The sequence below is a fragment of the Lepus europaeus genome, chromosome 1, assembly GCF_033115175.1.
Source record: "Lepus europaeus isolate LE1 chromosome 1, mLepTim1.pri, whole genome shotgun sequence".
Classification (NCBI taxonomy): Eukaryota; Metazoa; Chordata; class Mammalia; order Lagomorpha; family Leporidae; genus Lepus; species Lepus europaeus.
The window spans coordinates 37,558,478-37,582,243 of record NC_084827.1 but is presented as its reverse complement, the minus strand read 5'-3'; the positions used below and the strand labels follow the sequence as shown (position 1 = coordinate 37,582,243).

The following is a 23,766-nucleotide window of genomic DNA, read 5'->3' as shown; positions in this document are numbered from 1 at the left end:
TATGGACTCACCACCAGGGCTTTAGATCTGTTGCTGAGAAGCTTCTCAATGTCTCTGGCTGCAATTTCCACCAGCTGACGTGCATTATTTGGTTCCACAGTATACAAATCTTGATATTTCTCATAAATCTGTGTGAAAGGAAAATTAATAAGAACAGTAATTGCTTATTTGGCTCAAAAGCCCCCATTAGAATACATTTAAAACTCTGAACAACTGATTAGAAAAATCCACCATTTTCTTTCTTCATCTGGATCTTTTAGAAGAGTGTGCAAGGAAAAAAAGTATGTAAATATAAATTTGCTAGAAAACACCAGCTTGCCAAAATACCGGTTTGTTACCAGGTTGTAAAACATCGTGCACCACAGTGGTTATCTGTGCAATCCAGAGGTTGCTGTACAATCTCTAAACCCTGTATCAACTGTCCTCTGGCAGTGGGAGAGAACGGAAGCCCACAGAGCAAATGGAACAACCGAACCACTGAGAGTGACACACTTGCAGGAGGTGGACAGAGGTGGGGGAAGGGCTGTGCCTTGGAGGATGTGCAGAAGGAGACCCCTTCACTGTGCTCCACACATGGAACTCTGAGTCTTCTGGATATATTGCTAAATCTGAGAGGGAGAGAAAGGGGGGATGAAGGGGAGAGGGAGAAGGAGAGAGAACGAGGCCCCTACTATATTCCCCTTCAGCTCCCTCCCATACAGAGGAGCTGAAGGTCATTCCATGTAAACTAAAACTTTGGTTACTGTAATACGGTCTTTTTTATTTCAAATTAAATGCTTGTTTTAAATCATTGAATCAAACGATACCAAAATTAAGCTAAGTAGCAAAAGAAAACCCAGCTGCACTTCCAGCTCACCTCCGGGTCTATGGAAGAAGGATGTCCCTTGAGTGGCAGGGTCAGCACCTGGTTTACAGGGGCTTACACTCCCTGCTGGACAGGAAGCATTAAACCGGAGGAGGGGTAGCAGCGTTTGTGGCTGCAGGGCTGAGCTGAGAAGGAAATCCCTTGTGCCTACAACAGATGGGGTGCACATGCATGACTAAACCATCTTTGAAAGCCAGGGCCTGGCAGGTGTTTACCATCTTCTGGGAAGGGAATCCAGGAACACTCAGGAACCAGCTCAACCCTGCTTTTTTGCAGGCACAGATCCAGCATTCTGCTTTACTACCAACAGGTCCTACAGTCCAGTCCCAGCTGGGCTTGGGTGCTACTGGTGAACACTGGCTTTCCATGGACACTGATGCAACATCATTAGCTTATATTCATACAGAGCCTATTTGTTTATATGGACTTTAAATTTTGACTACAAGTGAATACTGTAAAAGATCTAAATCAAAATTTATTCCTCAAATTGATTGCCTTATTCCATCTATGAGATATGGTCCATATGCATTTGAACTTTGATCTTACAGCTTTTGATTTAAACTCTTCAAGGCACATCAATTTAGTGACAGAACATAAAGTGTGATTTCTTCCAGGAGTCCTGCATACTACACCAAACTAATTACGCTCTCTGCTGAGGAGCAGTTATCGAGTCCTATTTGACGTCCAGCTCATCCATGCTGAACTCTGTCCACCGCAAAGCTCCCTCTTTCACTGAAACCTAAGATGAGATTCAGGAACACGAATTTCTGGATAGATTCATTGATCTGGGATACAAATAGTTAGAACTCAACACCACTTTAATTGATCCAGGATATTGAGTGCTTTGCAGTAAAACCAATGGAGCTAATTGATCTGAAATGCAGTGGTGCTTTGTACCATGAATATCACGTTTGCTTCTCTAGCTCAAGTCTAACCTGTTTCCTGTGGTGTAAGGAATACAGTGTGCTTCACAGTTGGTGGTGATTAGTTCAGATGCACAACCTGCACTTCATATCATTTATTCAACCACTACTTACGTGCCTACATGTGTCAGACACACTACCAGGCAGTGTAAAGAATGGATGATTATGGGGGCTGGCACTGTAGTATAGTAGGCTAAGCCTCCACCTGCACTGCCAGCATCCCATAAGTGTGCTGACTTGTGTCGCAGTTGCTCCTCTTCCGATTCTCTGCCTATGGCCTGGAAAAGCACTGAAGATGACCCAAGTCCTTGGGCCCCTGCACTCACATTGAAGACCCAGAAGAAGCTCCTGGCTGCTGGTTTTGGATAGACTCAGCTCCAGCCATTGTGGCCATTTGAGGAAAGAACCAATGCATGGAAGACCTTTCTCTTTGTCTCTTCCTCGCTCGGTAACTCTACCTCTCAAATAAATAGAATCTTTAAAAAAATAAAAATGGATTATAAATCTGAAGAAAAAATGTATTCCAAGTGTATGTATATCCTCTCAAATATATAAAGAAATTTGGGTCCAGAGCTGCACTGTAAATACCAGCTGTACTAGTTGATATATAAAACCAAAATTGAAATGTCTCATTTGGTGAAACACACGAATTAAAATTAGAATAATGACCCAACCAAAAGAACTAGTTCCTGCTTTTGAAAAAATGCAATATTCACTGCTGTGTGACAGCTTCTCTGAAGGCTCTCAGAAAGATTCCCGAAGTGCTTCATACACGATTTCCAGAGTAGAAGGCTCCAAATAGGTTCTTAAGACTACAACACAATTTCACAGTGTAAGCTATTTTTTAACTCTATTTTAACTCTTTCTACCACTAAAACAAGACACCCATCTGTAATACTGGACATATTAATGTATTAGTATTTAAAATGCAATCGAGGGCCGGGCGTTGCAGCATAGCAGGTTAAGCCACCACCTGCAATGCCAGCATCCCATATGGGCACTAGTTTGAGTCCTGGCTGTTACTCTTCTAATCCAGCTCCCTGCTAATGTGCCTGGGAAAAGCATCAGAAGATGCCTCCAGGACCCCTACACCCGTGTGGGAGACCCCAATGAAGTTCCTGGCTCGGGGCTTCCACCTAGCCCGGCCCCAGCTATTATAGCCATTTGGGGAATGAATCAGCGGATGGAAGATCTCTCTCTCTCTCCCTCTCCCTCTCCCTCTCCCTCTCCCTCTTTCTCTATAGCTCTGCCTTCCAAGGAAACAAAAATAAAATCTTTAAAATAAAAATGAAATCTGGGAGTGGGCATTTGGCCCAACAGTTAGGATATAGTTTAAGATACCAGCAACCCGTATCAGAAGAGCTGTGTTCGATTCCTGGCTCTGGCCAGGAATTCCTGCCTATGCAGCCTTCAGGATGGGGCAGCAGATTCAATTCTGGGCTCCTGGTTCATAGATTTAAGACAATTTTCAAAATGATACATTTTGATGTGATTTCACAAAGTAATATCTCCTTGATATAACAGCTGACCAAAATTCCTAAAGAAATGTTTTGGAAGTTACAACACACCACACGAGGAGTATGCCATAGCGTAACACAGACACTCCACAGAGACCAAATGGAAATGGAAGCTTCCATGTTTTGGATGGCCTAGAAGATCCTTAGTAGCACTCAGTTTTAGGCAGCTACTCTATGCCACTTTAAGGTGTTTCACTCACGCAACACTATTTGTTTACTTGAAGAAATCTAAAACAATGTACATCACTCACCACTGTATTAGTGAGAACGGTGGGATTCAGGACTGGAATGTGGGCATGGAAGGAGCGGGATTCCCTCTTCAGAGCGGCAGAAGGTGAAGGGTAACGTGGCTTGTTGTTTAGGCAAAGGGGGTCTGCAGGGCCACTCCAAGTCCTGAATCCCCCTGGGCTTCAGCAGGAACTCCAGGAAAACCCCACGAGGTAAGCAGGAAAGGAGCAGAGTGTTAAGGATCAGTCCACCCACGAGGAGACAGCATTATTAGCAGGCCCAGAGAAACTCAATGCAGTGGAAATCGGAGGTCCTGCTAAGGGACAATGGTGAAGAATCACCCAGAACTGAGGAACCCTGGGAAGGCCGCAGGTTTTGGCCAGTTCTTACTAGCAATCATGTCTATAACCTTAGTCAAGAGAACAAACAGGAGCGAATACACCAGACACCTAGTCCCATAAGCTTCCCCCTTGTACCCAGACACCAAGCAGCAAAATCAATAACAAATGTCAGAGAACACTGCAAGGAGTTGGATCTCAGAACGGATGAAACCCTTAATGGAGCTCAAAAGGGTGTTTTGAACAGAAAGATGCTAATCTTTAAGTGATTAGTGTTATGATTGACAGCATTGTGAAACAATAAATCTGCACTGTTTTAATTTCTAAAGTTTGCCCATCCTGGGAGAGAGAACAGCTGCTCACGAACAAGTTCAGTTCTCCGAAGGGAAACTCAGTCTAGAGTCTGTATATTACATCTTCAGCTCACAAACTGTGACTACCCCATCCTCCAGCAGGTGCTTGCGACTTCTTCCGTGGGATATGTCGTGCACTCCACATTTCTGCCATGCTCAAAGCTGGCCTTCTGGGGAAGGTTTCCTCCTGTCAACCCCTGTCGAAAAAGGGGCCCTTAGCTTCCCTACATGCGGCTGGCAGTATTCCAAGACATGACCCTGCCCTTGGCCCTCGAACGACTGCGCCAGGATTCACTTCAGACCAACAAGCAGGCCGGCTTCTGGTCCAGTGGTTTGAGAGCGCCCAATTATAAGGATCCGGAAAAGCAGTGTTAACATTTTGAACCAATGACATTTTCTCACCATACGACAGCCACAGGACAGAATACCACAGATCAAGGGCCATAAGCAGAAGCAGAATTGAAAAGACTCATGGAAGGAAGATAGTGTTCAGATGAAATTGAGCAAAAGAAGGGATGGTGACAGCAGATAAAACCATGGTGTCACATCTTCATCCCCGGAACCTGTGAGTATGTTCTTATATAGCACAGGGAACAAAGTCTGCAGATAATCAACCGACCTTAAGATTTAGAAGATGACCCTAGATTTTCAGGGCGAGATAGTTCAAGGGCAGTTTGAGAGGGGATCAACCCAACACTGCCGGATTTGAAGAAACAGGAACGGGAAAGAGATGCTGAGACAAGCAGAGGACTTTACGATCAACAGAGTGACAAGACTATCAGTTGGCATTGGCTGAAGCCAGTTGTATTTTTTGTCACAGTGGCAATGAGTCAGCAGTGGTCCAGAGCTCCCCACTGAGAGTCAACAAGAAGGATCAGCCTCTGGAAGAGGTTCTGCACCACCCTTCTCCTCACCAGTGAGTTTCATCTACAAACCCTACATTCCTGCTGAGACGCAGCCTGCTCCCAACTTCAGCTGGCTGCATTCCTAATGAACACTTCTACAGTAAACTCTCTAAGTGACCCACTGCTCCTGAAACCAGAAATCCTAACAAAGACTGCATTTGGAAACTGTGATGAATGGTATTTATTAATTATCACTTTGCACTTTCACTGCATTAGTCATTAGATTCTGATGAATATGAAAAATGAGCACTGCGGTCAAAAATGTACAATTTCCTGTAGGCTTCAGAACATAATGAAATTAGCTCAAGGACAGTCATTATTACCATCATGGTTGGGTGAGATTCTAAGAAGAAAGTCTAGACAGAGAAGCAAAACTTATCAAAATGGACATGCATATACTGTATAAAAGTTAGATGAACTGGATGAATAAAGATGATTCTATCTCCTAAGAACAGGAGAGGAATTACAAGAAAAATGTTACATTATCTCCCACCATCATCTTACTATATTCATTGGCTGACTTCAAACTCATGTATCTTCAATGCTAATTCTGGCAACAAAAGAGACTCACTGTCACTTTGGTTGACTTCAGTAGCCATGAAATCAGTTTCACTTAATGTTTGTTGAACTTTACAATGTGGACCGGTTTGTGGATTTTTTTTTTTCCATTAAGTATTCCCTAGCAACTGAGAATGTCTTATATCTCAAGAGGTGTTAACACAAAAGAATGACATTATGACGATGCTTGGTCACTTCCAGGGATCAAAGATCCCTTAACTAAAGATACTTGACAATTCAGAAATAGGATATTTCTTTTTATTTGTTAGTTTTATCATAATCTAAGCTGGCCAACATAGAGAAATATTGAGGTATGCAAAGGTTCCTTCACCCAAAGTGAGAAGCAACTGGTGAGTCTAGGTCTAATCAATGGTAGAACGCATATTGCCAGAAAAGTGTTTGGTGCAAGTAGCTGGGGTGCTTGCTACCCACACAGGAGACCTCACTTAAGTTCCTGGCTTCCAGGCACTGGGGAATGAACAGGCAAATAGGCGCTCTCTTTCTCCTAATCTCTCTGCTTCTAAAGTAAACAAAACAAATATAATTTTTTAAAGAATATATTTTCCAAAAAGGAAAATAAAAGTAAACCTACTTTTCTCCTAAGAAAATTGGTGAATTTTGCCTAAAATGATGCATTATTTTCTAGCAAACCCCTGATTTTCCAACCTCTTTCATCTTCCCCTTTGATGAAAACAGCAAATAATGTCATCTTTCATTTTTAATATTAATTTACTTTTATTAACTTGAAAGGCAGAGAGAAGGAGACTTAACTTCTGTGTGCTGGTTTACTCCCTCAATGCCTGCAAAAGCAGGGGATGGGCAAGGCCACACCTGGAAGCCAGGAACTCAATCCAGGTCTCTCACATGGATGGCAGAGACTCAATCATGCAAGCTATCACCCGCTGCCTCCCAGGGTGCACATTAGCAGGAAGCTGGACTCGAAACCAGAGCCAGGATTTGAACCCAGGTATAGAGGAGGCAAGCATCTTAATGTCTGCACTGAATGTCCACCCCAAATAACCACATCTCTTAAACAAAAGTAAAACTTTCAAAACGCGTTATTCTTCGGTACTCTTCAGTATATTGTCATTTATGTTTAGCACAGTTGAGTAAAGAACTTAATGCAAATACTGGTAAAGTATATTAATCCAATATAGTCTGAGGAAATTTATGAAGCTATAATATTTATTGTATAAGAGGAATGGCATTTTGTTAGCATCATTCAAAAAAATACATTTGATTCTCTATAACTTCCTTTTAAGTAAATTATAGCCGTCTTTTTCTCTCTCCATGCTGGCCTTCCAAATTTTAAACACTTGAGATTTCTATTTTGCTACTTTTCAGCATATGCAAATATCCTCCAGTACTCTTGTACATAAATTCACATTAAAATCATGGCTATCATGTATTTTCTATTTACCTTCACCAGAGGAGGAGTTTCATGAGGCCAGAAATTTTTGTCTGTTTTATACACTGGTATGTGCCCAACACAATAAATATCAATTGCTTAAACTCACAAATGGATAGAGATACTGGTTACGATGTTAGGCACTGCTGGGAATTTAAAGGCTGAAACACGACAGCTTCATGTCCTTATTGTAAAATTTATTTATTTATTTTGGACTTAACAAAATGATAAAGCTGGGGCCGGCACTGTGTTGTCACAGGTGAAGTCTCCACCTGTGGCATCCCATGTGGGCTCCAGTTCAAGCCCTAGCTACTCTTCTTCCAATCCAGCTCTCTGCTAAAGGCCTGGGAAAGCAGCGGAAGTTGGCCCTAAGTGCTTAGGCCACTGTACCCACGTTGGAGACCTGGAAGAAGCTCCTAGTTCCTGGCTTCAGGTTGGCCTAGCTCTGGCCATTGCAGCCATTTGGGGAGTGAACCAGCAGATGTAAGAACTTTCTCTCTGTCTCTCCATCTCTCTGTGACTCTTTCAAATAAATAAATAAATCTTTCTAAAAAAATCACAAGACCCAGCATTGTGGTACATCAGGTTAATGCCCTGGCCTGTAGCACCAGCATCCCATATGGGCACCTGTTTAAGTCCCAGCTGCTCCAGTTCCAATCAAGCTCAATGATAATGTACCTGGGAAAGCAGTGGAGAATGGCCCAAGTGCTTGTGCCCCTGTACCCACCTGGGACACCAGAAGAAGCTCCTGGCTCCTGGCTTAGGCCTGGCCCAGCCCCGTTTGTTGTGGCCATTAGGGGAGTGAACCATCAAATGGAAGATTTCTCTTGATACCTACCTCTCTCTGTAACTCTGCCTTTCAAACAAATAAAAATAAATCTTAAATAATAATAATAATAAAGCTAACTAAGGTGCTCAGCAGTTATGTAAGGAATGTAAATGCAACAATTTAAAAATTATACTCTAATAACAAATACACAAAAAAGGAATTATCAGTAGGAGAGAAAATAGCAGTGCCCTAATTTAGAGACACAGGCATTGATGTTATGAGAATTCAAGGTGAAGTAAAATCACATGTGCATGATAGAAAGATGAGATCATAACCACACCTCAGAGAAAATGTGTACTTCAACAAGGGATAAAAGAAGTAAGAATGTGTGACACAAGTAATTATTAGAAAATAAAGACTGAAAATCAAATTGAAACAATTATGGAAGGTTATAAAAGTCAGAAGATTGGCTTGTATCTTATTCCGCAGTCAACTCAAAGCTATTTTTTTAAAGATTTTATTTATTTATTTGAGAGGCAGAGTTGCAGACAAAGAAAGGGAGAGAAAGAAAGATCTTCCATCTGCTGGTTCACTCCCCAAATGGTCACAACAGCCAGAGCTGAGCTGATCTGAAGCCAGGAGCCAGGAGCCAGGAGCAAGAGAGCTTCCTCCAGGTCTCCCACGTGGGTGCAGCAGCCCAAGCACTTGGGCCATCCTCTATTGCTTTCCCAAGCTACAGGCAAAGAGCTTGATTGAAGAGAAGCCAGGACTAGAACCAGTGCCAATATGGGATGCTGGCACCGTAGGCGGAAGATTAACCTGCTGCACCACAGTGCCAGTCCCCTCTAAGCTATTTTAAATCAATAAAACCTAGATCAAAACTTGTGGTTTCTCTCACTATTAATAAACAGGAAGAATGTAGAATGTAAGTTTGTCTGCTATAAATGTCACCTGAATATACACACATACATGCACACATATACACATACACATATATCTGAGTGTACATACACACACGTAATTCAGTCATACTCTTAAATGTCTAGAGTGTTTTTTACCCTGTGATAACTGCAACAAGTTGACATTTCAACACCAAACACAAGAGCTCTCCTATCTATTATTCTCTATTTGATATGATACAGCTTCTTAGCTGAGACCACATCTTTTTTTCTTTCATTTTTTTTTATTTTAAATCAATTTGTAACAGATTCAATATGCTTTGTAGATACATCTCATTTCAAATGAAACACTACTGTTAGAAGAATGAAATCAGAACTAGTGTACCGGCACACATTACTAATTGCCGTGGTTATATGCGCAAGGACATCACAGTGACACATGTGAGCAACATGTTAAAGACATAAGAAACAGAACAGGTGACAAACATGCCTCCGATTCTCTCCACACATACACAGGAACAGATGATTATATTTAAGTAATTAGAATAAAAAAGTAAAACAAAAATAAGTATTATATCAATTTTTAATTCTATGGATACTTTACCAACCTAGCCTCTTTTACTTCCCCTATCTGAAGCCATACATAAATTGGAAATTGAGGAAGCATTTTGTCCTGAAAATTCATTTGCAATGTAAGTGAAAGAAATCACACTAGATTCTATTAAAACTAAATTAAAAAATAATTAACCATAGGCTGAGTGAGCTGCCTGTTTAATGTCTCTAACCCCAAATGACTGAAATTCGTTTCACTGCCAACAAAGGGATTTTTAAAAGCAGCCCAGTTTAATTTCACCTTCACTGTCCTATCTTATGAACAAGTGCTTTTGCTGAAGACTAACTGCTACCTAGCAAAACTGGTAGGCAGTTTTACAGACATACATGCACTTCAAGAATTTCATGCACTCACTCATGCCTCAAATACTTCAGTCCCTCCACAACAGTTGTTCAACCTCAAAGTGTACTGATTGACACTTGCTACCACCTATATCTTTATAGTGGAAGAATGTTCCATGCAGTGTAGGACCCTAAGCCAGAGCACTGGGTTCTATGCTGCTGGAAAGAAGCTAGGAGCAGCCACAGCCCCAGTAATGATCCTGAGAAACATCTCCAAACATCACTAAAAAGGTTCTGGTGGACAAAACTGCCCCTGACTTAGACCCACTGTGATAGAGACACAGTTGGAGGAAATACTAAATGACTAAGCCTTCAATACTAGTGTCACTTAAGAAACTGTTAATTAAAGATACTGGAACAAAATGGTAACAAAGAAAAGACTTAACACCTGTTAATGAAACACTTAAAGTCATCCTAAGATTAGAAATCCCCTTGGGATTATTCTGTGGCTTTAAAAATCAATGTAATTAACCACTGTTATCACAAGTTGCCTGGGTATTGTACCCTCTAGGGCTAAAGCCCAGGCACTGGTCTCCTTTGAGGAGAGGAAGTGAGTTGAGACTAAATCAACAGAGCATAACAAACCACCCCTCCCATTAAAAAAAGAAAAAGAGAAGAGATTCCTCACACCCAACCTGGGTGTCACCGTTGATCCTGCCTTCACCATGGAGCACTGGACAGAGTTCCCTGACCACATCCACCACCCACCTCAAGGTAGTCACTGAAAAAGCAGACACTCCACTAACCCACAGAGGTACAGTCCAAAGATAAAAAGCCATCACAAGGCAAGAGAAAACAAAATGAATTAAAAAAAAAAAAGTATCTCCACAAATACTAATAATAAATGCAGCAACCCAAGAAACAACAATAAAGAAGACAACATGACTCCCCCAAAAGAACACAATACTTCAACACTAGAATGTGAGGATGAGGAGACAAGAAATGCCCTAAATGGAATACAAAAAAAAAAAAAAATTGATTATAGGATTACTTAAAACTAAACAGAAAAGCAAATGCATAAACTAATGAAATCTACATGACATGAAAATGAAAGAAAATTTCTCCCATGAAATTGAGATCTTAAAGAGAAACCAAAATGAAATTTTGGAAATGAAAAATTCAATAAAACAAATAAATGCTGTGGAAAGTCTACACAACAAACTCAATGGAGTAGAAGAAAGAATATCCAAGTAAGAAGACAAACCTCTGAAATATTACAATTAGACCAAAAAAAAAAAAAAAAAGAATTAGAAGATCCTCACCACAATGAAACATAAAAAGAAGATTATAAAATGTGCATGAAATGCCAGATTACTTTCAGAGGATCTCCAAATGGACTCACAGCTGACTTCTTATCAGAAACCCTACAGGCTAGGAAAGACTGGCAAGATATAGTCCAGGTCTTAAGAGAAAAAAACTGTCAACTAGAATACTGACTGTAGCCTGAAAAGCTCTCATTTATGAATGAAGGTGAAATAAAGACCTCCCATAACAAATAGAAATTCAAAGAATTTGTCACCACCCATCCAGCCTTACAAAAGAGCTAAAGGGTATACTGCACCACAGAAACATGGTCATCACTATGAAAGAAGGTGAAGGCAATGAAAACAATAGGAATATTTATGGGAAACTGCCAAGGCAAAGTCCTTACTTATCAGTAGTCACCCTGAATGTAAATGGTCTCAATATTCCACCTCTGACACAAACTGGCAGAATGGACTAAAAAGCAAAACCCGTCTATTTTATGCCTACAAGAAACACATCTCACCAACAAGGATACAGGCAGACTGAAAGTGAAAAGATAGAAAAAAGATGCTAAGTCATAAAGCAAGTCTCAGCAAATTCAAAAAAATCAAAATCATACCATGCATCTTCTTGGACCACATGGAATGAAGCTGTAAATCAATAACACAGGAAACTCTAGAACATATACAACTACATGAAGACTGAACAACTTGCTCCTGAATGAACAGTGGGTCACTGAAGAAAACAAAATAAAAATCAAAAAATTTCTGGAAGTAAATGAAAACAACACATCAAAACTTATGGGATATAGCAAAAGCAATGTGAAGAAAAAAGTTTATAGCAATTGGTGCCTAAATCAAGAAATTGGAAAAGCATCAAGTAAATAAGCTATCAATGCATCTCAAGGACCTAGATAAACAACAGCAAACCAAACCCAAAACTAGTAGAGAAAATACATAATTAAAATTAGAGAAGAAATCAACAAAATCGAAACCAAAAAGAAATTTACAAAATATCAGCAAAATGAAAAACTGGTTTTTTGAAAAAATAAAAGTTGACAAACCATTGGCCCAACTAATCAAAATAAAAGCGGGGGGGGCGGGGGGGGTTAAACCCAAATAAATAAAATTATAGATGAAAAAGGAACTGTAACAGACACCATAGAAATAGAAAGAACCATCAGAAATTACTACAAAGAAATGTATGCCAACAAACCGGGAAAGCTTGAAGAAATAGATTCCTAGATACATACAACCTACCTAAATTGGGCCATGAAGACATAGAACACCTAAACAGACTAATAACAAAGATGGAAACTGAATCAGTAATAGGCGTGCAGTGGGTAAAGCTGCAATCTTAAGTGCCAGCATCACATATGGGCACCAGTTCGAGTCCTGGCTACTCCATTTCTGATCCAGCTCTCTGCTACAGTCTGGAAAAGCAGTGGAATATGGCCCAAGGCCTTGGGCCTGAACCCACATGGGAGACCCAGAAGAAGGTCTTGGCTCCTGGCTTTGGATCAGCTCTGCTACAGGCAATATGGCCATCTTGGGAGAGAACCAGCAGATAGAAGACTTTGCTCTTTTCTCTGCCTCTCTGTAATTCTGCCTTTCAAATAAATAAATAAATGATAAAAAGAATCAGTAATAAAGACCCTCACTACAAAGAAAAGCCTAAGACCAGATGGCTTCACTGCTGAATTCTATCAGACATTTAAAGAATTAACTCCAATTCTTCTCAAGCTATTCAAAACAACCAAAAGGGAGAGAATACTCCCAAACTCTTTCTATGAAGCCAGATCACCTTAATTCCTAAACCTGAAAAAGAAACAGCAGAGAAAGAGAACTACAAATTTCCCTGATGAACATAGACTCAAAAATCCTCAACAAAATACTAGTCAATTGAATCCAACAGCACATCAGAAAGATAATTCCCCTGGACCAAGTGGGATTTATCCCTGGTATGTAGGGGTGGTTCAATATCCACAAATCAATGTGATACATCACATTAACAAATTGAAAAATAACTATATGATTATCTCTATATATGGAGAGAAAGCATTTGATAAAATACAATACCCTTTCATGATGAAACCTCTGAGCAAACTGGGTATAGCTACAAAAAAAAAAAAAAGAAAAGCACCACTTTGGGAATACATTTAACTAAGTTTATCAAGGATCTCTACAATAAGAATTACAAAACACTGAAAACAGAAATAGAAGAATATACAAAGAAATGGAAAAATCTTCCATGTTCATGGATTGGAAGAATCAGTATCAGCAAAATATCCATACTATCAAAAGTAATTTACAGACTCAATGTGAAGCTATCAAAATACCAATGACATTCTTCTCAGATATAGAAAAAATGATGCTGAAATCCATATGGGAATGCAAGAGATCCTGAATAGCTAAAGCAATATTATACTACAAAAACAAATCCAGAAGCGCCACAATACCGGATTTCAAGACATACTACAGGGCAACTGTAATCAAAACCGCCTGGTACTAGTACAAAAACAGATGGAAAGACCAATGGAACAGAACAGAAACAGCAGAAATTAATCATGCACCTACAACCAACTTTAACAAAAGAGCTAAAATCAATACCTGGAGCAAGGACAGTCTGTTCAACAAATGGTGCAGGAAAACTGGATTTCCACATGCAGAAGTATGAAGCAGGACTCCTACCTTGCACCTTACACAAAAATCCACTCAAAATGGATTAAAGACCTAAATCTATGACCTTAGACCATAGGGGAAATCATGCAAGACATTCACATAGGCAGAGTTCTTGGAAAAAAACACAGAGGCACAGGCATTCAAAGCCAAAATTGACAAGTGGTATTACAATAAATTGAGAAGCTTTTGTACTACAAAAGAAACACTCAGGAAAGTAAAGAGACAACCAACAGAATGGGAAGAAATTATCTGCAAACTAGACAACTCATAAAGGATTAATACCCAGAATATATAAAGAGATCATCAAGAAACTCAACAACAAAACAACCCAGTAAAGAAATGGGCAAAGGACTTAAACAGGCATTTTTCTAAAGAGAAAATCCAAATGGCCAACAGATACATGAAAAAATTCTCAGAATCACTAGCCATCAGGAAAATGCAAATCAAAACCATAATGAGATTTCACCTCACTGCAGTTAAAATGGCTTTCATACAGAAATCAACAAACAACAAATGCTGGTGAGGATGTGGGGGAAAAAGGTACACTAATCCACTGCTGGTAGGAATGCAAACTGGTAAAGCCACTACAGAAGACAATATTGAAATACCTCAGAAATTTGAATATAGACCTATCGTATGACTAAGCCATCTTACTCCTGGGAACTTACCCTAGGGAAATAAGATCAGCATATGAAAGTTAACTGTACCCCCCATGTTTATTGCAGCTCAATTCACAATAGCTAAAATATGGAATAAACCCAAATGCCCATCAATTGAAGACTGCATAAAGAAATTATGGGATATGTAAACCATGGAATACTATACAGCAGTTAAAAGAAAGAGATCTGGTCATTTGCAACAAAATGGATGAAACTGGAAAACAACTTAGTGAAATAAGCTAGTCCCAAAAGACAAGTATCTTATGTTCTCACTGATCTGTGACAACTAATAGAGCAACTAAATGGCTATCTATAGGAACTAAAATGACACTTTCAGAAGCAATGACTTTGAACAGCCCTTGTCTCAACTGATGAGGAACAGTTTTTTTTTGTTTGTTTTTTAATACTATTTGTTGAACTCTTTACTTAACAGAGTCAATCATATGTGTATAAAGTTAACTGAAAATAGATCTTAGTAAACAAATGATAATTGGAGAGGGAGGAGGAAGAGAAGCAGGAGGGTGGGTATGGTGTTCCTAAAGTTGTAATTATGAAGTTTATATTCATCAAGCAAAAATTTATGGGGAAAAATAAACACACAAAATAAAAACAACAACAACAAAAAAAAATGCCATGGACCAGAACTGTGGCCCAGAGCAAGCTGAGCCACCACTTGAGACCCCTGCAACCCATATACAAGTGCTGGTTCTGAGTCCAGGCTGCTCTGCTTCTAGTCCACTTCCCTGCTAATGTAGATAAATTACTTTGGACCCTGCCATGTGGGAGACTGGGATGGAGTTCCTGACTCATGATTGAGGCTTGGCCCAAACCTACCTACTGCAAGCATTTGGGTAGTAAAATAGCGTATGAAAGATATTTCTCTCTCTCTCTCATTCTAGTTTTCAAATCAATCAAGAGAGGTGGGTGTTTGTCACAGTGGCTAAGATGCCCACATCCCATATCAGAGTGCTTGGGTTTCAGTCCTACCTCTGCTACTACTTCCAGCTTCCAGATCATGTGCAACTTGGGTGACAACAGGTAACGGCTGAAGTATCTGGGTTTCTGCCACCCACAAGGGACATCTGAATTTAATTCCTGGTTCTTGGCACTGTGGCACAGGTCAGGCTGCCAAGGAGATGCCAGCATCCCATACTGGTGCGCCAGTTTGAGTCTAAGTTGTTCCACTATTCATCTAGCTCTCTGCTAATGTGCCTAAGAAGGCAGCAGATGATGGTCCAAGTGCTTGGATACCTGCTACCCACATAGGAGACCAAGGATGGTATTCCTAGTTCCAGACTTCAGTCTGGTCCAGCCCTGGCTGTGACAGGCATTTGGGGAATGAGCCAGCAGATGGAAGACCTCTTTCTCACTCTCTCCTTTGCTCTGTTACTCTGCCTTTCAAATAAATAAAAGTTTTTAAATCAATCGAAGAATTCTCAGCTTCTAACTTTAGGCTGTCCCAGCTCCAACTCCTATAAGCATTTGGGAAATAAATCAGTGGATTTCTCTCTCTGCTTTTTCAATAAATTAAATAAGGAAATAAATATTTTTTTTTAAAAAAGAGATGCAGGTAGAGTCCCAATAACTGACTTACAGTGTTTCATTATTGAGGGAAACAAGGCCACCCTGGACACAAACCTAAACATAAAATAATAAATAGCTCTACTTGCTCAGTAAAAGTAACAAGCTTGGAACTTTTTTCCAAGTATTGATTATTGCCCTTACAACATTTCTGGGAGAAAGGAAACTTAGTACAGAGCTCACTTGATCAGCAAGGAAAGGGATTCTAAAATCACCCAGCCACTTTGCTGCAGCTCTTGGCCCAGGAGCTGCCCAGCCCTTCCTGCTGCCTGTGCATCTTGTTCTGTGGTCAGAATCACCACAGGTTCCCTAACCACCTCCTGTTGAGCACCTTGTTTTGTGCTTATGTTAATGCATTAAGCTCTCCACTATCAACTTACACAAGATGACAGAACTGATGAAGACTGTTTCTGGACACATTTCACCTTTACATCTTTGAGTGGCATACTGAAACACAAAGGTAGTATTTTTTGTTTTAAGATTTTTAAATTTTTATTTATTTGAAAGATAGCGTTACAGATAAAGATTGATTTTTCCATCCTCTGGTTCACTCCCCAAATGGCTTTAATGGCTGAGTTTTGCCCAGGCTGAAGTCAGGAGCCTGGAGCTTCTCCCAGGTCTCCCCCATGGATACAGGAGCCTAAGCACTTGGTCTACCTTCTTCTGCTTTCCCAGGCACATTAGCAGGGTGCTGGATCAGAACTGGAGCAGTAGGGACTCAAACTGGCACCTGTACAGGATGCTGGCATCGCAGGTGGTGGCTTTACCTACCACACTACAACACCAGCACCAGGTAGTGCTTTTGATGCTAACTTATAAGATCACGAAAAAAATCAAAAGCCAGGAAGTTCCATGACAACACTGTAGAATGAGTCCACTTTCAAACATAAATGTCGCAGAAAAGAAAATTCAATCACCGCCTTTCATAAAAATATTTGCATGTTTTAACCTAACCTTCTACAAATTCTAACTCCATCTGCATTTAAGCAGCGGCTCTGTCACAACCAGGAAGCATGTATCAGTGACCTCTCTTAGATTACAAGTGCATGAAGTCTGAAGTCTCATAAAGCTGCCAGGGGGATCTGACGTTCTATGTAGATGGAGCTTGGAGGGAAACACACAGGAGAGGCCAGGGACGAATGTGCTGGCCACAGGTGCTGACATCTGCAAATCCAGCAAAGCAGAGTACAAGCTTCAGATGAAATGAGCCCTTGTCCACCGTCCCTGGGCCCCAGTACTTTCCCCAAGTACACACAGAATTATAAAAATGTAAAATGTTAATATACATTCTAAAGCACACAAAAATTTTTATTTTACATGTCAGCCCGGGCTGACATGAGGCAAGGGCAGAGCCAAAGGAAGCTCCCTCCCTCTGGAAGTCATGCATGTTCAGGAGCATGAGAGCAAGCAGCTCCTGAAATTCTGCATCCTGGCACCTTGCTTCTCCCACTACTGTTGGTGGGCTGTTGGGCCCCTGTCTCCAATTCTCCCAAGAAAATTGGGCTTACTTGGGAATGAGGAAAAACTTTTTTCAAAATACTGTCTTCTCACCTGTTTCCTACTACCAAATATCTTTTGTTTAGAGATCAAAGAATCACTAAAGAGTTCAATGAGCACCTGTAAATGACAGCTGTCAAATCCTTCTTTTGGAAGGAAGAGGAGGCTAGGAAAAAGTACTAATGAGCAAGGCCTCTGAGGTGTCAAGAAAAGAGTGACATGAGTGACAGCTCCGGGTGGCAGCAGTTTGTGGTTCCTGGTGTGAATGCAGTGAGGACATACTTCTGATTGCCCAGGTCTGCTTCCTCTTAGCAGAACACTCTGCAGGTCTCTGATCAGATGTTAATATTTCATATACATTGTATCCCCAATCCCAGCAACTCCAGGACATTGGATATCTTGGCCAGATCACAAAGCTGGCAATCAGAAAACCCAAGTATAGCCTTAAAGATGATTTTTAAGGATATGCTATAGAGTTCCATAAAGCATACTCATTGTGTTTGCTTCAGCTGGACGATCATCATGGTAAAACCCGGGAGAATTTATTGTTTGTTACCATTCTTGGTGATTTATCTGTGGCTATATACACAAAACCATTTCTTCGCATACCAACAAGAAAAGAAGGTTTTAAATTATGCATGTAAATTTACATCTTAGAATTTCCTTCTATACTTTTCTTTTTTTAAAGAAATTCAAATGGAAATGCTCAGGAGTGGATAAATGTTGGTGGCTGAGCCTTGGCTTTTGTATCTTTTAAAAAGAGCCGTAACAGAACCAGATATGCTAACCTTGTACTTAGTTGGGGATGTGCTTACTTCCCCCAAGTACACATAGAATTATAAAAATGCAAAATGCTAATATACATTCTAAAGCACACAAAAATTTTTATTTTACATTTCAGAATTACATTCAGTTTCACAGTTGTGTAACCTAGAACAAAATTTCAACCTTGCAAACAATCCCCTCATGCACAGTGAAGATGACAATGCTTGCTGCGTTGTCTGTCTTGCAGACTACTGAGGTAATGTATGAACCAGGCATAGTACACTGCTAGCATTAATGGGGACAAAACGAAGTCCTTTGGCTTTTGCATTAGCTTTAGCATTTGAAAAGGTTCTTCCACATTAAATGCACTAAAAAAAAGGAAAAGGAAAAGAACTGCAGGACCTCTTTGTTTTCCATGTTTTTTTCTCCCCTCAATTACTTCATCTACTTTGTGGATTAGCATATGCAATTTACATATGTGTATTCTCCAAATGATTAGAAAACAAAAGAGTTGAGAAAAAGCTAGTTTTAAACTTGAATTCATGGGGGGGGGGGGGAGGAGGGTCCCATCCAACAGTAAACTTTTTCCCTTAAAAAAAATTGAGTTCATCCAGGACAAGGGTGCTACTTATGCTTCCTCATTCTTGTTCTTTAACTTAAGATGGGCAGAGACCTGGGGAAAATTTCTTCTCTGCTAAGGCACTCAGTAACATTTATAGACTTTCCCTAGACTAATATATTAGGAAGCCATAAGCAGTTTTTATAAAATTGCCAAGATGCACTGTTGTACCTATGTTGCCACAATGCATTGGTTCTTGGCCTCCATGTTATAAGCTGGCTGAGCCCTGTGAAGTAAGTAAACACAGCTACATTAATTAATTTCAGAAGAGTTATCATTTCCATGGCACTGAATCTCCATCCAGAGATATGCTGAATTCCTCCATTTATTCAACCTTTGGTCCTCACTTTACAACCTCCAGTCTCATCCTTTCACCAGGTTTTGCTTTAAGTTCTCATGGTCAAAGAAATTAATTCCTTCTGTGCACATCATGTTGCTGTAGGCATCAGGAATGAAGCACATGAAATTACTGATCTTTGTAAAATGACACATTTCATGCACTCTAATACTGGAATTATTTTTTCCAATAATGAATGCTACTGTATCTCTAAAAGTGCTCTCCATTACATAATATACAATTATTTTTCAAAATTACTTATGTATTTGATAGGCAGAAAGCGAGAGGCAGAGAGAGTTGCCATCCCTGGTTCACTACCCAAATTAATGCAATGGTCAGGCCTGAGCCAAGGAAAAGGAACCAGGATCTGGGAATTTAATCCAGGTCTCCCACAAGGGTTGGATGGACCCCAAGGAATCTAATTATTAGAGTCATGACCTGGTGCCTCCAGGGTCTGCATTTACAGGAAGCTGGAATCAGCAGCCATACCTGGCAATCAAACCCAGGCATTTCTGCATGGGATATGTCATCTTAACCAATAGGCTTAATGTCCCCAAATGTCCCCTATATAATTCTTTGTCATTTTTTGCTCACTGTAATGAGGTATGTGTGTCCTAAACAGAAAACTGTGAGGATTTTTCTTTCATCCTTTCCCTTCTATTCTGTTAACCTAATCCAGACAAGGTCATTTACTCACTCATCAACATTTACAATCTTCCTGGTGTTCTACAGTTCCTAGAGCCATAACAACTATCAGGTTAAGACTGGGCCCACAGAACGATTCACTGCAAATGCAGACTGGGCAACACGTTGGCACCAAACCTAACAAGGAGGTCAGCCATGCAAGCGGTTTTTCAGGCGGGAGAAGACTGAAGGAGTGCAGGAGAGGCTCCCAAAGGCAGTTTATTTATATTCTCCGTCAATACAGAATCCATACTCTCTCTTTTTTTTTTTCTCATTTTTGTTGAGCCTTCCCCTCCATCAATTTAAATCGTATTTAGATGAAAATTACTTGTGGGAACATTCACAGACTCCATCATTTAAAAGCAGCTCAATGACTATCCTACTTACTTTCATATTCTCACTCATGTTCCTAACAGTGAGTCACTGCTGATCCCCAAGTGTCAGCTTACAACAGCTTTGTGCTGGCAGCAATCAAGATGTTTGATGACCAGAACTAGGTTCCTTGAGGACAGGAACTGGGTTTCTTTGTGTACCCTTGGTGGCCTGCACAGCACCTGGGACACATCATGTGCTTTGTGGGTGTCGACTGGAATTAAACCTGACTGCTATTAACAAGGAACACTTTTCAATTTTCAAATACATTCTTTATTTCACAGATACAGGTTGAATATCTCTTACCTGAAATGACTGGATCAAGATTTGTTTTAGATGTGATATGATTTTAGATTTGGGAATATTTATATATACATAATAAGATATCTTGGGGAGGGGACCCAAGTGTAAACACAAAATTGGTTTATGTTCCTTATACACATAGCCTGAAGGCAATTTTATCCAGTATCTTTAACGTACCTGCCTTTTGACCGTGACCCATCACACAAGCTCAGGAGTGCAATTTTTCATTTGTGGCATCATGCTAAGCTCAAAACATTTTGGATTTTGAAGCATTCTGGATTTCAAATTTTCAGATCAGGGATGCTCAGACTGCATTTAGGCTTGTTTAACAGTCTTAAATAAAAGGCAATAAATGTGGGGTGGGCACTATGGTAAAGCGGGTTAAGCAGCCACTTGGATGCTCACATCCAATAATGCAGTGTCAGTTCCAGTTCCAGCTCCTCTACCTCTGACCCACCTTCCTGCTAATTCAACTTCAGAGGAGCAGATGATGGCACAGATACTCGGGCCCTGCCACCCATGTAGGAGACACGTATGGAATTCCCAGCTCCTGGCTTCAGCCTAGCCCAGCCCTGGCTTTTGCAGGTATTTGAGGGTTGAATTAATAGATAGAAAATTCTCTCTTTTTTTCTCTCTCTCCTTTCCTCTGTCTCTCAATACATAAACTTTTTTTTAAAACCTGCAAACATTTTTAAGAAATTCTGGAATAATATTTGAAGAATTTGTTTATGGTTTATTTATTAAGTTCTATTAATACATAAGCTAACTGTACAATCCAGTTTCTCCCAGAGAGTAATATCAACATATGATTGAGCATTCCTAATCCAAAATGCTCTTATTCAGAAAGTTCTTGAGTATCAACATGATGCCACAGTGTAAAACTCCACACCTGACTTTGTGTGATGTGTCACATTCAAAACACAGGTATGCTAAACAGATTGGATAAAATTATCCATGTGGATATGACTATGTGGATAAGGTATTTATGAAACATGAATCAATTTCATGTGCAGACTTACAGTCTATCCATAAGCTATCTCATAATGTATATGGGAACATTCCACAATTTGAAAAATTTTGAATTTCCGGCTCCAAGCATTTTGGATAAAGGATACTCAACTTGCATAAATAGTCACATATTGAACATGAAACTGCCTTTATACCATTTCACCTCATTACCCCATGGCAGTTTTGGCACATAGAAGGCCTCACTGCATCACTAAGAACACAAGAGAATTTTCAGACTGACACTGATTTTCATTACTTACACTGATACGGAATTAGTAAGACTCTAAAAGAAAACACGTTTACTTTTTACTAAATCTCACAGAACCAAGAACATGTCCTTAACCAAGGAAAGCAATTTTAGAAACTACACACACACAGGTTTACCTAGCAGTTTAGAAATCGTAAGAAAAATCATACTGTAAAGTATCTTCGTCCCTTGTGCCTAAACCTTTATAAACAGTCTCAATGACTAATTCGATGACTAATGGCTGTAAACACTTTTCAAGTGTTTTTAAAGACAAAAATCTGGTGCCGGCATTATGGCACAGCAGGTTAAGCTGCCACTTGCAATGCTGACATCCTATATCCAAGCACAGGTTTAAATCCTGGCTGTTCCACTTCTGGTCCAGCTCCTTGCTAATATGCCTCAGAAGGCAAAGAAAGATGGCCCAAGTACTTAGTCCCTGCTGCCCATGTGGCAGATCCGGATGGAGTTCCTGGCTCCGGGCTTTGGCCTGACCCTGCCCTGGCTGTCGCACGCATATGGGGAGTGAAACCAGCAGATGGAAGGTCTCTGTCTCTCTTTCTCTGTCATTCTGCTTTTCAAATTAATACATTAAATAAATCTTTAAAAGAAGAAATAAAATACACCCTCTAAGAAAGAAAAGTGTGTTCCTACTGAGGATATTCAAAAGACAAAAGAATCCAACACAGTACTTGAGGTTACCACTCTATGAAGGATTCTGCAGGATGTTCTGAAGAATGGAAACACGGTGGTGCCTGGAGAATGTGCACTATGTGATCTCATCTGAGGGAGGCCGTGTGAACAGTAGGGTGTGGCGCGAAAGTTAAGCTTCAGAGGCCACTTCCTGATCACAATAACCAGCTACACCAAGGTCTCTCTCACAAACTCACCACTAGCTTCCAATGACAAATCCTATCCTAGCTGCCAACCCCAGAAAGGCAGCTTCCTAGAAGACAGAATAGCATTCACATGAAAGAAAAGGTGGACAAGTCTCTTGGTGGGTTTTACTCACATCAACAAGCTGATTGACTCCACTTGCTGTTTTTGCCAGTGTGACCAGGTCTTCTTGCATCTTATCCACCCATGACTTGATACTGCAAAAATCAGAAGAGAGAAAATCCCATGAAGATCCACATACTAATACTCCACGTTCATGCTTCAAATACTTGGTTGAATTGCCTTTAAATCTTTTCTCTCCCTCTTAGATCCCACTAAGTCTAGCCTCCCAGTGTACAAAAAGATTGAACTTTCAATGTATAACCTTTTAGGAATGCCTGCAAACCAAAAAGGGAAAAATTATAATAATGCCTTCTCTAATATGAAGACAAACATCTATTTTTTTAAAAAACATACTTATTTTTTCTTGAAATTTCATAAAAATGATTACTAAATTCTAAACTATGGATTTTGTCTTTTGGCATATGTCTTCCAAAACCAACAGTAACAGTGTACTAAATAAGATTAATTGAAAAAAATGCATGAATAATTCTACCACCCAGGACTAATCATCCTTACCAATTTGATGTGTTCCCTTCTAATCTCTTAAAATTCTTCCATTTGGTTAAAAGTACATTATATAAAGTTCACATATCTGTCTCACTGATGTCATATCGTAAATCCTTTCCCATGCCATTAGAAATATTTTGTAAACATTTTATTTTTTAATGGCCACTTAATATTCCAGTACCTCTACATAATATATTTGACAACCCTCTCTTTTTAAAAGAAATTTATGATGTCATCTGCTTTTAACCACTGTAAATATCTTAGTACATGAAGCTTAAAAGTCTTTTATTTCCTTAGTAGATACTTAGATTTAAAATTACTAGATCAAAGCTGAAATTTTAAAGCAAAGATTTGATCATTAAAATTATGATTGAAGGATTAAAGTTCAGATCTTTTTTCAGTTATATATAAGGGAATCTCAAGAAGTTCTTAGAAAACAAGTAAGATAAAAAATCTATGCATGGATTTCATTTTTTTGTATCAAAATAAATTTGTTTCATTTGTCAATGAACTTTTGAAGTACTCTTGTAGTTTAATGAAATGAATAT

The 23,766-nt window shown here is 39.8% G+C and overlaps 1 protein-coding gene across 2 annotated transcripts in view; it reads right to left on the bottom strand.

Annotated features, from left to right (window-relative positions):
- The window catches only part of CACNA2D1 (calcium voltage-gated channel auxiliary subunit alpha2delta 1), a 521,978-nt gene that overhangs the window by 407,053 nt on the left and 91,159 nt on the right, over positions 1-23,766 (bottom strand). For both annotated transcript variants that reach the window (XM_062209404.1, XM_062209489.1), the window contains exons 2-3: positions 22,725-22,806; positions 12-128 (exon numbers count right to left, since the gene is read on the bottom strand). In XM_062209404.1, the coding sequence (XP_062065388.1) occupies positions 12-128; positions 22,725-22,806 (199 nt within the window). The remainder of the gene's footprint in view (positions 1-11; positions 129-22,724; positions 22,807-23,766) is intronic.